Raw genomic sequence first — 14,327 nt, forward strand, 5'->3', positions numbered from 1 at the left:
ACACCGGGGTCCTCCGGTTTCCCGCCCTTTGGGCCGCCATTTTGAGAAGGTCAAACAAACTCCCGCGACATTGGTGACGAGCCACTCCCAACATGGCGGCCATGGGAGGACCCCCTCGGCCGAGAGAGGCGGTTACTCAGATGCCGGTCAGAAAACCGCCGAAATACGCCCGCCCGCGGCGCCGCTGACCGCACAGCCCGACTCGAGTACACCTAAAACGCCACAAAAATTCCGCCGGCGCCGCGGCGGCGTCGGTGCTCCGTGCAGGCAGTCCGCATAGACACACCGGGGTCCTCCGGTTTCCCGCCCTTTGGGCCGCCATTTTGAGAAGGTCAAACAAACTCCCGCGACATTGGTGACGCGCCACTCCCAACATGGCGGCCGTGGGAGGACCCCCCTCGGCCGAGAGAGGCGGTTACTCAGATGCCGGTCAGAAAACCGCCGAAATACGCCCGCCCGCGGCGCCGCTGACCGCACAGCCCGTCTCGGGTACACCTAAAACGCCACAAAAATTCCGCCGGCGCCGCGGCGGCGTCGGTGCTCCGTGCAGGCAGTCCGGATAGACACACCGGGGTCCTCCGGTTTCCCGCCCTTTGGGCCGCCATTTTGAGAAGGTCAAACAAACTCCGCCACGCGCCACGCCCAAGAGGGCTGCCTGGCGGCGGCGGGCTGCAGTACCGCGCTCTGCCCACAAGGCGGCAGCACTGCCGCCCACCCCAGCCGGGGGCGCCGCGCGCCTTGGGGCTGCGGGCAGCCAAGGCGGCAAAAAAGAACAGGGGCGATTCCCCCCCGCAAAAAACTCCTCTAAAAATAAATGCCAAAAACCTGCCTCTCACCAAACAAGAACCAAATAAGCCCCCTTTCTTTCAAGCCTTCTTGAAATAAATTTTATAGTTCTAGTTTTCCTAGTTCTATTCACACGCATATTTATACCGGACATTGATGTGTTACGTCGTTTATACAATCTATTATGCCTATTCCTATTATCTGTATTTATTCATATTTTGTGGTTTTATCAATATCATTATATATTGATTGCATATTTCTATACTTTGATTTAGATTTCTATCATACTTTTATTATTCCAAAAAAAATCCCATCTCTAACCAAACAAATACCAAAAAACCCTTCTTTTAATCTATATTGAAATCGTTTTATATTTATAGCTTGCATAATTATATTCACTTTTATAGTCACAGTTTATACTGATGCATTCTCTTCATAATTACATATCACATATATATTATTCACATCATATAGATAAATTATTATTTTTATTATGTACCAAATCTACTGCTACAACTTCTTTTTTCTAATATTTTCAATTTTTATATCCATCTTGATGTAGTCATGAGATATTTTTACAAGTAGATTTCTACCTTTCTATCATTTGTATTTGTAGCTTTTATCATAAAACCCCTGCTTTTGCCAAGTAAAAAACAAAACCTTCCTTTCTTTTAAACTACTTTTAATAATATTGTTGTATTTACATTTACCATATCTATAATGTTTTAGATATTATATCATAGTGATGTACTAGCTTTATGGCTATTTCCTATAATAGATCATAATAAGATATATACAGTATCACTTGTATTACGTGTTGTATGGATTTATGTCACTTTAGATTTACAATCCTTTAATAATTTTATATATATATCTGCATAGATTCGCAACACATTTCTATATTTAAAATTTCCTTTGAGCTGTGTTTATAGTTATCATCTCTATTGATATATCTATAAACATACACAACGCTCTATTAAAAAATACAATATCTTATTGGAATAGATCATGACTTATGTTACCTGTTAAATTTTAAATATAGATCGAATAGATCAAAATAAAAGTTTATTCCCATTTCTGCACATCTACTTGTTTTGTTTAAAGATAGCTATCCTTAGAATTTTACATTTAAAATCCAATTCCTAAATACAAGGACAAAACAAACAGCATCGAATTCCCACCAATGTCTTCCAAAACCATCAAGATACCTCCACCAGCCAAACAACTGCCAGCGAAAAAAACACACAACACTCTTTTCACTGACAGTTCTCATCACATCAGAAAAATGGAACCAAACGAAAAGAAAACCCTGGAGAAACACACGCAGCAAATCACAAAAGCCTCTAAAAAAACCCAAACCAACTCGCTCAACTCCAATCAGTGCCACTGACCCTGAACGTCATTTTAAAAACTAACCAAAATTCTACATCTACACTAACTCAAAGAATAAGCAATACTCTGTCAAAAGAACTTTAGAAAGCGAACTAATGAACGAAATAGAAAAAAAAAAAAAAAAATCTCGACCACTAAAAAATAAGAAAATAACTACCCAAATTAAAAAAAAAAAAAAAAAAAAAACAAAACAACAAAAACAAACAACTACTTAAAAAGACCCACCATATAAATACCCACGTTCCCAAAAATAAAACTGATCAACAACCACCAAATACGTCGAAGGACAACAAAAAACGAAAAGAAAAAAAAAAAAGAAAGGAAAAAACCAAAAGAAAATACATTTGTAAAACAAAAGTCCCCCAAACCAAATCAACTTTAATTTACAACAAAAAAATTATTCCCAGCTGAAGAATAAACGCATAGAGCCTCATTCGATCAAAATAAAAATACCACCCAGAAATAAACACAAAGCCTAAAGAGAAACGTAACCATTAACAATATCTCCCAAATGATCCCGTAACAATACAACATACACTACAATCAAACAAACCAAATCAATAAAAGCCCTGGAAGACGATAAACACGAACGCAATTAGAGAGATTTTAAAAACCCCGCTGCTATTAACGACACGACGCCACCTCGAACCCACCGAAACAAACGCTACACGCCCACGCTAATAAAAGCCACCGCGACAGAATTAAAATCCGAGCCGCTGCTTCGCGCAACGACCCGTAGAAACCATTGCACGCCTTTAAAAACAGAATAGCCCGGCAAAAAAAATATCCGACTACAGAACTCGATTCAAACCAAACCTTTATCGTCACCACCTGAACCGAGAACCGTACCGGTCAGGAAGAACGCCAGAGCCCTTAGCGCACACCCACTGCGACCCACACAAAACCGTGCGATCGATCCCTACAGAGCACCTCCGAACCACGACACCCAAGAACTTGCGGCAGCCGAACCCCGCGCTGCCGGCCCCGGACGGAGCGCGGCTCCCGGCGGCAAAGCGGCTCCTCCGGCGCGCAGGGGCGGCGCCGCCCCGGAGACCCCCCCGCCCCCGCCCGCTCCCCCTGCCCGGGGGACCCCGGCGGCGCCCGAGCCCCGCGCCCGGAGCGGACAGAGCGGCGGGCACCGGCCGGGCCGGCGCAGCAGCGCCCGCGCCGCCTCTGCCGCCCTCGGCCGGCCCGGCGCCAGCCGCCCTCGGCTCCGCACGGCGGCTCGCACCGGCAGAGCGGCTCGGCCGCTGCCGCGCCAAATTCCCCGTGCGCCTCGGCAACCGCCCGGCCCGGGCCGGCAGCGCTCCCGAGCGGCAACGCTCCGGGCCGGGCCGCGGCCACAAGAAGCGCCCTCAAATGCAGCGGCACAGCCCCGACTGCAGCCCTGCAAACGCTGCCAGAGCTGCGGCTTCCCGCAACTGAACCCCGAAACTGACGCCGCGGGCGGCGCTCACCTCGCTTCAACAAGGGCAAAGAAATGGCTTCTCCCCTTCAAGTTCATCCCCTGGGAGAGCAGAAAAGAAGGGGCTTTCCTCCGATGAAATCCTTCAAGCCGTGTGGAAAGGGGGATTTGGACCTCAATTCAAACCCTTGCAAAGGAGGGACACCAGCGCTGTCCCCTCCATTTAAACCTTAGGATGATGAAAATGGGCTGGCTGCCTTCAAATCAAACCCCTCAGATGACAACAATACTTTGCCCATTCCCGTCCAAATGGAACGCAGGGATTCCCTGTCACCCCTGGGATACCCCTAACAGCCGGGAAAAGGCAGGTTTTCCTTCAATCAACACCCTTCGAACCGCAGGTGAAGGCGGATCCCTCCCAGTTCGAACACAGACAATATTAGGAGAGTAGCTGCTTGCCTCTCCTTCTTTTGTCTTCACAAGCTCCGTTTTTGGTCCTGGGGAACCGGGGAGGGGGGACTGCCAAGATCAAATCGAAAAGGGAAAGGACCAAAGTCCCCGCTCCAAATCCACACGCGCTCACCCGTTCGGCTGCTGCTTCCCGGCACAAAGATTCGTCCCTCGGCACCTCCTTGAAGCGATGCTCCGCGTCTCCAAGCGCGCATCCAGGTGTTCGCCCAGACGCTGCGAGAAGCTCTCGCAGTCCTTCCATGAGACAGCCCCGGGAGCCCCCCATGAACCCCTCTTCTCAGCAGCTCCATGCAAAAGGGAGCTGAGGCGAAGCCTCCCCCTAAAATTGCCTCCCCCCCCCCCCCCCCCGGCAGGAGCCGGCCCCTCATCATCCTCACAGCTCACACCTGGGGCTGCTCCGAGCCCCCCATCATCCTCACAGCTCACACCTGGCGCTGATGCCACTCTCCAACAGCGCCTCTCCCCGTCCAGCACACAGCCCGCTTCTCACAGACACAGAGCCAACAGACATCTGCTCCGGGTGCTGGCTGTTCTTAGTCCGTCTGCTTCCACAATTCAGACACGGACGTGCGCTGATGGCACTGAGGGAAAGCTTTCCAGTGCACAAAACTGTCATTCTGGTAGCACGCTTTGAGACGCCTTCAGAAAAAGCAGAATCAGCGCCACCTCCTAAGAGCCCTGCTGAGGAACCCCGCCCTCCTTGGGACACCCAATGCAGCAGAGCTCGAAAAACAAAGGGAAAAGTCAAGCTTGGAGTGGAAAAAGACAATAGAAATACAGCAGCCTTTCAAGAAAGCCTTCACACAGTAATAGTGGGACCCGGTCACATTTCTTCTTTCCTTGCTCTCTGGAATGACATCGATACGAAGTACAAAACCCACACGAAACCCAAGGCAGAGCTGGGATTTTACACGTCTTCCTTTTGGCTCTCGGGATGACAAGCGCCTCTTCCGGGACTGCGACACGATTTGGGCGCTGGCAGAGAACGGAGGCAAAAGGTGCCAGAGAGCCCCTTCTATCGCCTTCAGCCCCTGCAGCTGTTCTGAGGGTTCCAGGGCACAGCTCGGTCCGTTCCTAGATCAAAACCTCACGGCAATATCTTCAGAACTACTACCCATCTCCAGTCGGAACCTTCTACATTCCTGGAAACAAATGAGTGCGTAGAGAGGGTTTCTCCCCAGCTGAGTTTAGAGACCAATTCCTATTCTTTAGCAATACCTAGAAAACCGAACGCCTTGCCAGGTTTTAGCATCCTACACCCACTCACCCCTCCCTCCCTGTGCATTTGGTGGCAGCTTTGGGTCCCTCTGGGGGACGGCACCCAGCGTGACCCCCGCCCCTCGCCCGCCCCCCACCTGCTCCTGCACCGCAGTGGGGCTCCCTCTCCTGGGCACCTTGGGGTGCCCCCAACGGCATCAGAGCCCCGAGTCTTCACCCCCCCCCCCCCCCTTTTCCTGACCCCCAAAGAAGGCTCAGAACGAATCCGACTGCCCTGGACAGCAGCGCAGCGCTTCCCCCAAGCCCTTCCCACACGTGCATGGCCCCAGCAAGGGATTCTGCTGCAACAAGAAAGCGGGGGCAGCCCCCAGAAGGCTTGAGGTTCCTGCCCAGCCTCGCTGTCACGGGCCGGGGGCAGCGAGAGAGGGAGCGGCACAGACGGCGGGGACGGCCCGGCACAGGGCGGGGGCCGCTCTCAGCGCGATGCCGGCAAAGCCGCAGCTCCGGCGCTGTCGGCCGGGCTGCTTGAGCGGCACGGGGGGATCCGCCGAGAGCCTCCGGCCCCGCGCGGGGACTCCTGCAAGGGCCCAGGGGCGCCGGGCTCCGGCCCTCGGGGCTTTATTCTCCGGCAGCCCGAGCCCCGCGGCTGCGGGGCAAAGAAGGAAAGGGGGCACGGGAAGAGAGGAGCGAGAGCAGGGCATGAGAAAGGGCGGCGAGGGAGCTCGGGCTGCGCAGGAAAGCGGGACGGGAAGGGAAAGCCCGGGACGAGGGTACAGGGAGGCTGGGCAGAGGAAGGAGAGAGGGGGAACAGAAGGGAGTAGCGGGCTAGGGACAGGACAGGAAGGAGCCGGGTTTGTGGGGGGAGAGGGAATGGGGGAAAGGGAGCGAGAGAAGGCGAATACGGGGAGAAGGAAGGAGGGCTAGAGAGAGGGACAGGCGGGGAAGCCCCCCAGAGCCCCGGCTGCACCCCGAGCCCGGCCCGGCTCTTGTCGCCCTGCCCGGGATGCTGCGCTCGGCGGAGCTCGGCTCGCTCCGGAGACGCTCGGCTCGAGTCGGCTCTTGTCGCCTCAACTCGGCTCTTGGCGCCTGCATTCGCCTCTTCGGCAGAGCTCGCCTCGCTTCGGCCCAACTCCCAGCCGCTCGGTGCCTTCGGCGCGCCTCGGCTCCGCTCGCCCCGGTTCGCTCGAGGCCGTCAGGGTCGGCCGCTCTCGCCTTGCTTCGGCCGAGCTCGTGCGATTCCCCCGAAGGCGGCGTCGTTCGGTTGTGTTTTTAGAAATATCTTTCTCTATCGATTGTATCTTTCTATAGTTAGATTTACATTTCTAGAATACTTCTATTAATCCAAATAAAAACCCCATCTCTAACCAAAAAAATACACGAAAACACCTTCTTTTAAACGGTATCGAAATATTTTTATACTTTGTATAGTTATACTCACATTTATATATATGGTTTCTTTTGATGCAATCTATTAATAATTATCTATAATAGCTATAAAATTCTAGACATGTATTTAAAGTATTATATATATTATGTATCGTATCTACTGCTGCAACTGATTTTTTCTTCTAGTTTTAAACTTTATCTGTACGTATTTATGATATATTTCTAGACTTAGATTTCTACCTTCATATTCTTTGTATTTATCATTTTTATCATCAAAACCCTGCCTACTGACAAGTAAAAAAAAACGCTTTCTTTAACGATTTAAAAAATATTTTTATATTTATAATTTTCCTCTTTCTATTTATCATTTGCTCTCTAGTACGTGATAACATACCTGCTCCTGCACCGCAGTGGGGCTCCCTCTCCTGGGCACCTCGGGGTGCCCCCAACGGCATCAGAGCCCCGAGTCTTCACCCCCCCTTTTCCTCTAGTTAGAAACTACACTGGAACTTTTTTCTGGAAACAAAGACACGACCTAAATCCTCTCCCCATGTCCTAGACAGATAGATGTTCAGTTCTTAGTTGACTGGGCAGCAGTTTCTTCAATAGAACGAGAAACAATATGGAAACGTTTTAGCTACAAGCAAATAGGCAAATCTGAACAAGGTCCTGGTGGCCAGCCGCTGCAGTTATTTTGAAGCCATTTTTTAAACAATCAAGTACTGATCCCACAAAAAATAAAGCAAAAAGCTGACTACTGGCTAAGAAAGAAGGAAAAATTAACTTTTGACGACAACAACAACATTCCAAGGACACAGGCTTTTTTCCAATCTCATACCTTATTACTACCTCTCTTGGGAATTCTCATCGTGGATCCCAAAAGGAATAAATCCCTCAGCGTGTCCTAAAGCACCAAGGAGCTACCTACAAGTGAAGGTGGCTACTTTCAGTGCAGACACAGCTGATGACACAGCAGTAGCGCAGTTCTATGCTGCCCAGGGATAATACTGTCTCCTCTTCTCCAGCAGCTGACTCTCTCCTGCCATGGTTTCTGTAAATGCATCAGAGCACGACCTTAAACACAAACAGGCAAGAAAACACCATCAGAAGTCTTTCATTGAGCACTACAAGAAGGGTTCCAAGCAGAGACCAACAGAATTTCAAGGAAGCAGTATGCAATTAAACCACCTCAGACTCGTTCAAGTATCCGGCAGGTAGGTGGAACCAAAATGGAACCATTCAGAAACGACAAAGAAAACCTCCCCAAGTATTTATACAGGAGTCCTTAACGTCAGAAATGGGATGACAGGTTATGTTCAGATAAGATGAATGTTTATTTGGATGTAGAAATAAACTTCTCTCACGGTCCTTTGCCAAAAAATAGAACCTACAAGTGAACACCTACACCTGCCTAAAAAGACCTAACGAGCCCCTGGCAGCCACCGGCATCAAAGCACAGGGGATGTTTCTAATCCAGGCTAAGGAGAACAATATCACCTTTTGTTCTCTCCAGTTTGTTTCCTCTGCAGTCCTATTTGCTTCTTATGATTTTTACACTCTCTGTATCTTCTCGGGCAGCGCTGAGTCTGACGACCGGGATACGAGAGTCCTTCCCTGCCCTACGGAGAGAACCAGGAAAAAAAGTTAAAAAAAGAACAGGGCAGTTTGAAGTTAATACTTCCGACGAGAAGCAGCACCTGACAAACAGAGTGAACAAAGCGTGACACCTCCCTGGGGACAGAAGACTTACAAACTCTCCGGGATTTACAATCCTAGTAACCAAGCCCTTCAGCACAGCAGCCAAGTGTCCCATTAGGTGGTGCTGCACCAAAGAATGATCCGAGAGGTTCCAAAGAGTGAAACGCACGTTATTTTCCAAAGACGTAAAATCGTGCAAAATAACAAAACTACAATAGATCTAAACTACAGGGCAAGAGTACAAGTGTTAACTTGAGGAGCTGGAACCATCCAGGTGAGCAACTGCTAACTGGATCCTCAACAGAGTTTGAGGAACCCTCCAGGATACAGAAGGGTTTTCCCCAGCAATGTCACAGGCCGAGTTTTGATAGAAGTACACTTGCCAGATGCTCAGAAACGTCACCCATCCTCCTCCGGGTGTCCTGAGAGAGCTGCGAATGGCTCTCACGTGGTTGGAGCTGGTTCTGTAAGGGCTCAGGGTGAATTTCACCAGATGCAACCAAACTGGGCAACACCCAGTGGGACAGAAGGAACCCAAAGCTTGTTTTACCCAAAGCTTGGGTAAGCAGAGCTCCAGCAAATACTGAGGAAACGGACAGAACAGGGTAACAAATAATAAACATACCTTTTTTTTTTTTTTTTTTTTTTTCAGATGAGCAAAACAATTAAGGAGAAGGTGGAAAACTCACCATGACTGAACATTTCATCACCTGTAAGCTGACCATCCTTAGCATAGAGGATTCCAAATTTAAAATTCACCGATCCCTGGAAAATAAAACCAAATATTATTTGGTAAACAGTCAAACAGAAGACATAACAATTTGGGTCCTCTAATCTTTGCATACATCCTACACATCAGAACATACATTTTATACTATCTCCTACTACACGATAATTTACCTTTAAACTTTGATAGTATAGCATAAAACCATTAACTTAGATGGGTGATCAATTATTATTAAGTTGGTGCTTCAAGTTATTTTTGCTGTCAGGTTCAAAAAAACATTACTTCTTTTTACTGTAACGAGCAATTGATTTAGAAGTCATCAAAAGCCCATCAAAATACAAAGCTGTACTCACCGGACGGGTCTGTGAGCAAGAAGTAGTTAGGCTTGTACTCACCTCTTGCCCTTCAACAACCAATAAATCCTGTCAACAAAAACAGCATCTTTAGCCCCCTCCTATTAAAGATTCTACAAGGATGATGGTTTTATTTGTGTTTAGAAGTTTGGATTTGAAATGGCCAGTTCAATGGATAAAGAGACAGTTTAAGTAGTATTAGATTATTATTATTATTATTATTATTATTATTATTATTAGCTACTGGAAGAAACAAACCAGTAGTATCTATACTTAATTACTTCTATTTCCAGGAAATCATAAAGAAAAAGAACCAAACAAAAAAAAGTCACTTCCTACCTTTTGTATCTCAGGATGAAAAATGTCTCTTGGGCTCTTCTCCAGTTTCTCAAGACTCCTGGCACTGAAATGCAAATGAACGAGTGCTTTAGAGCAGGGCAAGTGCACATTCCAACCCCGAACCACCAACCGATTGCAGTTACAGCGCTTACAAAATGAATCGTTCCCAGAGCCTCTGGGAAATGGAACGGTTGGTGCAACTGCCATTTCTTCCCCAAAATACTAACTTCCAACACTTCCTAAACTTAGTTTGCATTTTAAAAACAGAAATTAGGGAGACTCAGGGTGGAGATCAGGTTGAAATTGATTTCCTTCTAAAGCACAGGGCTCTGTTCCATCACCCTTCACTTTGGCTCCACACAGAATCACGGGGAGCATTTTAGGAGGGCCCAAGAACCAATTCTATTTCTCTCTTTTTTCTAGTTCTCTCTCTTCCTAAATCATTCAAGGCAAGTCAAATGAAAAAGGACAAGTTCAGCATCAAATTCACACTTTTTCCCTTTGTCTGCTCAAGAACAGGCTTTTAAACCACTTCTTGCTGCCTTCAACGATTAAGACTTGCAAAACAGTTTCGCAAGTTTGATAGGTTTATCATAAAAACCACAGAACGCAAGCTCTGAATTACAGGAAAAGGTACACAGGCAAATATCTCAGCTGATGGTGGCTTATTTGTAAACACATACCTTAACGGAGATTGCACTGAGAATGTTTCAGTGGGACTCTAAGGGAAAAGTATTTTCTGAGTATCCTGTAAACAAGAAAAGCTAGGATATATTACAGGACATACCCACTTGTTCTGCATATTCAAATAGGATTATCAATAAAAACATTTAAGAAGGAAGAAAACCAAGGTAATTTTACTCAGCTATATTTGCTGCCGATTTAGAGAAAAAAAAAAAAGTCACGGGTGCTGCAAAGAAAAAAAAAAAAAAAAGTGAACCAGAAACGCCTACAGTAGAACTTTAAAACAATTGCTTGGATAAAAGCAGCTCATGGAACATGAAGTAGAAAAAAACCGAAACCAGTATCAGACCTGCCTATTTTCTTACCATTGCACAAGAAAATCCGACAAGCGGTATAAAGTCACTGCCTAAAACCGATCCTAGGATGTAACCAAGAACAATTGAGGCATTTGCTAATCTAAACGGAATTCTTTTCCGGACCCTAGTGTCAAATCACACGTTTTGTCTTGCAGCAGCTCGAGGCTGGAGAGCATTTCCCCTGGGGGTCGGGAGGGTAGGGGCACAAGGGGCTGAGTTTGCGGATCGCACCTGTGCCAGCAGAAGGATCCAGCCCGCGCGCTCCTTGCGCTCGCCATTCTCCGGGCCATCGCTGTGTTTTACTGCTCAGCGATGCCGCTCCACCTGTTTGCGTGGAAGAAAGAGCCACGAGCACTGAGGCACTCAGCAGCCGTGTCATTCCAGCCGCTCGTCCGCCCCCGCCCGCAGCAGCGGCAGCAGCCCGAGGGACACGGCTGCAGCTCGGCGGCTCCCGCGCCTCCGCCAGCCGCCGCACAGTGACCGCGGCAGCGCCCGGCGCCGCTCGCCCGGGGCGGCTCCTGCAGCTCCCGGTCCGCGGCAGCAAAGCACCGCCTGGCGCTCCGCCATCGGCGGGCGGCAGCGCGCCCCGCCCGAGCTGAGCCCCCGCCACCGGGACCGCTGAGCGAGGCCGAGGCACCGGGCGGACGCCCCTTCCGCGCCGCTCGGCTCCGTGCGGGCGGCCGGCCGGAGGCTTCGCCCCTCCAGCGTCGCTGCCGCAGCTCCGTCCCGCGCGGGAGAGACGCCGGGAGGTCCCCGCGCCCAGCCCGCTCCCCCGGCGCGCGGCCGCCTCGGCCCGCCAGCCATTCATATGGCGCGTCGGCCGTTGCGTCAGACGCCGCGCTTTACGGCCGCAGGGCCTGCCGGGAGTTGTAGTCTCGGACTGACAGCCACCGCTCCGTTTGCCGCCACCGGGAGCTGCGGTCCCGCCGGGGGATCAAACGGCTCCTTCGCTCCTGGGTGCGGAAGCACCTTAGGCAGCACCGCCCCTCCCGAATGTCCTTTCTTTTCCACTCCAACTCTTTTTTCTTTTTTTCACTCTGTTTTTTCACCCCTTTTTCCACTTTCGCTCTTTCTTTTTCACTCTCACCCTTTTCCTTTTTCATTTTTTTTCTTCCTTTCTCTTCCTTCTTTCTTTTTCTTCCTTTCCTTTTTCCTTTTCTTTCTTTCTCTCTCTTTCTTTCTTTCTTTCTTTCTGTCTTTCTCTTTCTGTCTCCCTTTCTCTATTTCTTTCTCTCTCTCTTTCTTTCTTTCTGTCTCTCTCTCTTTGTCTCTCTTTCTTTCTGTCTCTCTATTTCTTTCTCTCTTTCTTTCTTTCTCTCGCTCTCTTTCTGTCTCCTTTCTGTCTCTATTTCTTTCTCTTTCTTTCTCTCGCTCTCTTTCTCTCTCTCTCTCTTTCTTTCTGTCTCTCTCTATTTCTTTCTCTCTCTTTCTTTCGCTCTCTCTTTCTTTCTGTCTCTCTCTATTTCTTTCTCTCTCTTTCTCTCGCTCTCTTTCTGTCTCTATTTCTTTCTCTCTCTTTCTTTCGCTCTCTTTCTGTCTGCACAGCCAGAGCTGGGCTGGTGTCCCTGCAGGGCACTGGCAATGCTGCTGGCAGCCCCTCCAGAGCTGTGCCCTGGGGCTCAGCATCCTGGCTGGGCAGAGCTGGAGGGGATGCTGGGCTGCAGCCCTTGGCAGAACCAGTGGCCCTTAGGGGACAGCACAGCTCCAGAGAGTGTTTTGGGGTGCCTGTCCCACTGCCTACGCTCAGGGTGCAGGCAGATGGGGGTCCTGGAGTACTTCACCCTCTCCTGGCAGCATATTCAAGGCTGAGGTGTTTTGCTTTGCTTTTAATTGCCTCCCTTCTGTCTCATCAACTCACCAGCACCTTTACAGGAGCACAGGGAGAGGTGTCTGCCTGCACCGGGGCCAAGCTCCGAGCAGGGACAGGCTCTGCAGAGGGCGTCTGCGCCCGGGCTGCTGCTGTAAACACCTGCTGTCCCCGAGCAGATGGCTCCTCTCACATCCCTGCTGCAGGCAGATACCAAAGGGCTTTCCTGACAAACAAAGCACGGCCGCCTGCAGCCCTGGAGCGCTTCTGGCTTTCCTGGAAGAAGGGGATGCTCCCTCCTTGTCGCACTGCCCAGGCTATTTTTAGACCTGCATAGCAACCAGAGGATGGGGAGACACGGTGTCCCCCTGCCACCCTCTCACCTGCTGGCTGCTGGCCTTTGGCAGGGGCTGGGGATGAGTGTGGGGTGCTGGCTGGGCTGGAGGAGAGTGGTTCCAGCTGATCGCCCCCCAGCACCACCCCAAAAAGTCTCCCAGGAGGCACAGAGCTGCTCCAAGACCCACTTGCTTTCCCCACTCCAGAAGGTGCTGCCAAGGAAATCTGGAGACCAGCAAGGTCAGGCCGCAGCACCTGCTTTCCTCTTTCTCCCTTTAGAAAAAAATAACAACCCACCCTAAATCCAGAGCAAACAATTAAAATGTTCCAGTTGCTGGAGCAGCGATCCCAGATAAAACCCCAAGGATCCGCCAGCTAAAAATAGCCTGAGCCCCATAAATTAAACAAAAGCTTTTTGCTGGGCTCTTGGAAAGCCAGTTCCAGTGCAGTTTTCTCTATGTAAGGTATAACTCTAATGGTATTTGTTATTATTAGCCCTACCTCCCCCGTGTCACCGACCTTCCCAGCACCATTGTTTAGGAACGGGAATTTTACAGAGCCAGACTTCTTCCTCCTGGCAGCTCCTCTGCTGGAGTGGGATCCCACCTCAGCCACTTTCCTGCCTTTTTATATTAGTTTAAACCTTCTTTTTTTTCCCTTGCGGGCAACTGATTATTTGATACTAAGACATTCTATGTTTTGTAGGGCCACCCTCATTTAAGGCCTGTCTCAAACATCTGCTTAATTTCTATCCCTATCAGCTGTCCTGGGAGCTGTGGACCCTTAAATAAATTCCTGCTTGGAAGGCAAATGTATTGGGCAGCCTTTGGTGGACACTGTGCAAGCCAGCATGCATGTAGGGGCTTGTCTCACCTCCTTTCTGGCATCAAGCCCATTAACAATATTTCCTCATATTATATTTTATATATATGTGATGTTAGACAGCCAATGACTTACAGCTTTCTGGGAGATTTCTCCTCCAACCCTTTAAAGAGCTGCCAGCATCCCACTGCCTCAAGCACACGTGGCCAGCTCATGAGGATGAGTTCTCTCCAGTCCTTCTCCAATGCTTTTTCCCAGCACTCCATGTTGGCTGTGAGGAGCACATCCAACACCTGCTATCCCAGCCCAGATATTTAGGCTTCGTTGCTTTTTCTATTGGCTTTTACAAAAGTATTTCACTTACTGCACTGGGAGCAGCTGCATCCCAAAGCCCAGCTGAGATCCCTTGCTCCATCCTCGTGCTGGACTTCAATTGTTTTGCTTCATTTGCCAGTAGTTCTGTGGCTCGGGCCGGACAGCACCCGCCACATCCTGCGGCACCAAGGCCGCCCCTGCTGCCCCCGGCCGGGACACCTCGCGGCCTCGT

The 14,327-nt window shown here is 49.5% G+C and overlaps 1 protein-coding gene across 3 annotated transcripts; it reads right to left on the bottom strand.

The window, feature by feature from the left end:
- Nucleotides 1-6,659: 6,659 nt before the first annotated feature.
- Nucleotides 6,660-11,562, bottom strand: LOC118701239 (GTPase-activating Rap/Ran-GAP domain-like protein 3). 3 transcript variants are annotated; one of them, XR_008509106.1, is made up of 7 exons: nucleotides 11,047-11,557; nucleotides 10,459-10,523; nucleotides 9,776-9,839; nucleotides 9,437-9,505; nucleotides 9,046-9,121; nucleotides 8,156-8,277; nucleotides 6,660-7,732 (listed from the first exon to the last, which is right to left on the bottom strand). XR_008509106.1 is itself a non-coding variant. In XM_054518414.1 (6 exons), exons 1-5 carry the CDS (start codon nucleotides 11,103-11,105, stop codon nucleotides 8,210-8,212), a joined length of 294 nt encoding a protein of 97 aa, XP_054374389.1. In that variant the 5' UTR covers nucleotides 11,106-11,562; the 3' UTR covers nucleotides 6,660-7,732; nucleotides 8,156-8,209. The 3 variants fall into 3 exon arrangements, 1 of the variants encoding a protein (XP_054374389.1); XR_008509105.1 differs by having other exon boundaries at nucleotides 9,046-9,505; nucleotides 11,047-11,562; XM_054518414.1 differs by lacking the exon at nucleotides 10,459-10,523 and having other exon boundaries at nucleotides 9,479-9,505; nucleotides 11,047-11,562.
- Between the last annotated feature and the right edge of the window lie 2,765 nt (nucleotides 11,563-14,327).

The sequence above is a fragment of the Molothrus ater genome, unplaced genomic scaffold (assembly GCF_012460135.2).
Source record: "Molothrus ater isolate BHLD 08-10-18 breed brown headed cowbird unplaced genomic scaffold, BPBGC_Mater_1.1 matUn_MA533, whole genome shotgun sequence".
Taxonomy (NCBI): domain Eukaryota; kingdom Metazoa; phylum Chordata; class Aves; order Passeriformes; family Icteridae; genus Molothrus; species Molothrus ater.

Coding starts and splice junctions, on each gene's coding strand:
- LOC118701239 (XM_054518414.1), bottom strand. CDS start 11,105: ATGGCCCGGAGAATGGCGAGCGCAAGGAGCGCGCGGGCTGGATCCTTC. Junction 9,840..11,046: donor GGATCCTTCTGCTGGCACAG/GTGCGATCCGCA, acceptor TTTGCATTTCAG/TGCCAGGAGTCTTGAGAAAC. Junction 9,122..9,478: donor TGGTTGTTGAAGGGCAAGAG/GTGAGTACAAGC, acceptor TTTATTTTCCAG/GGATCGGTGAATTTTAAATT.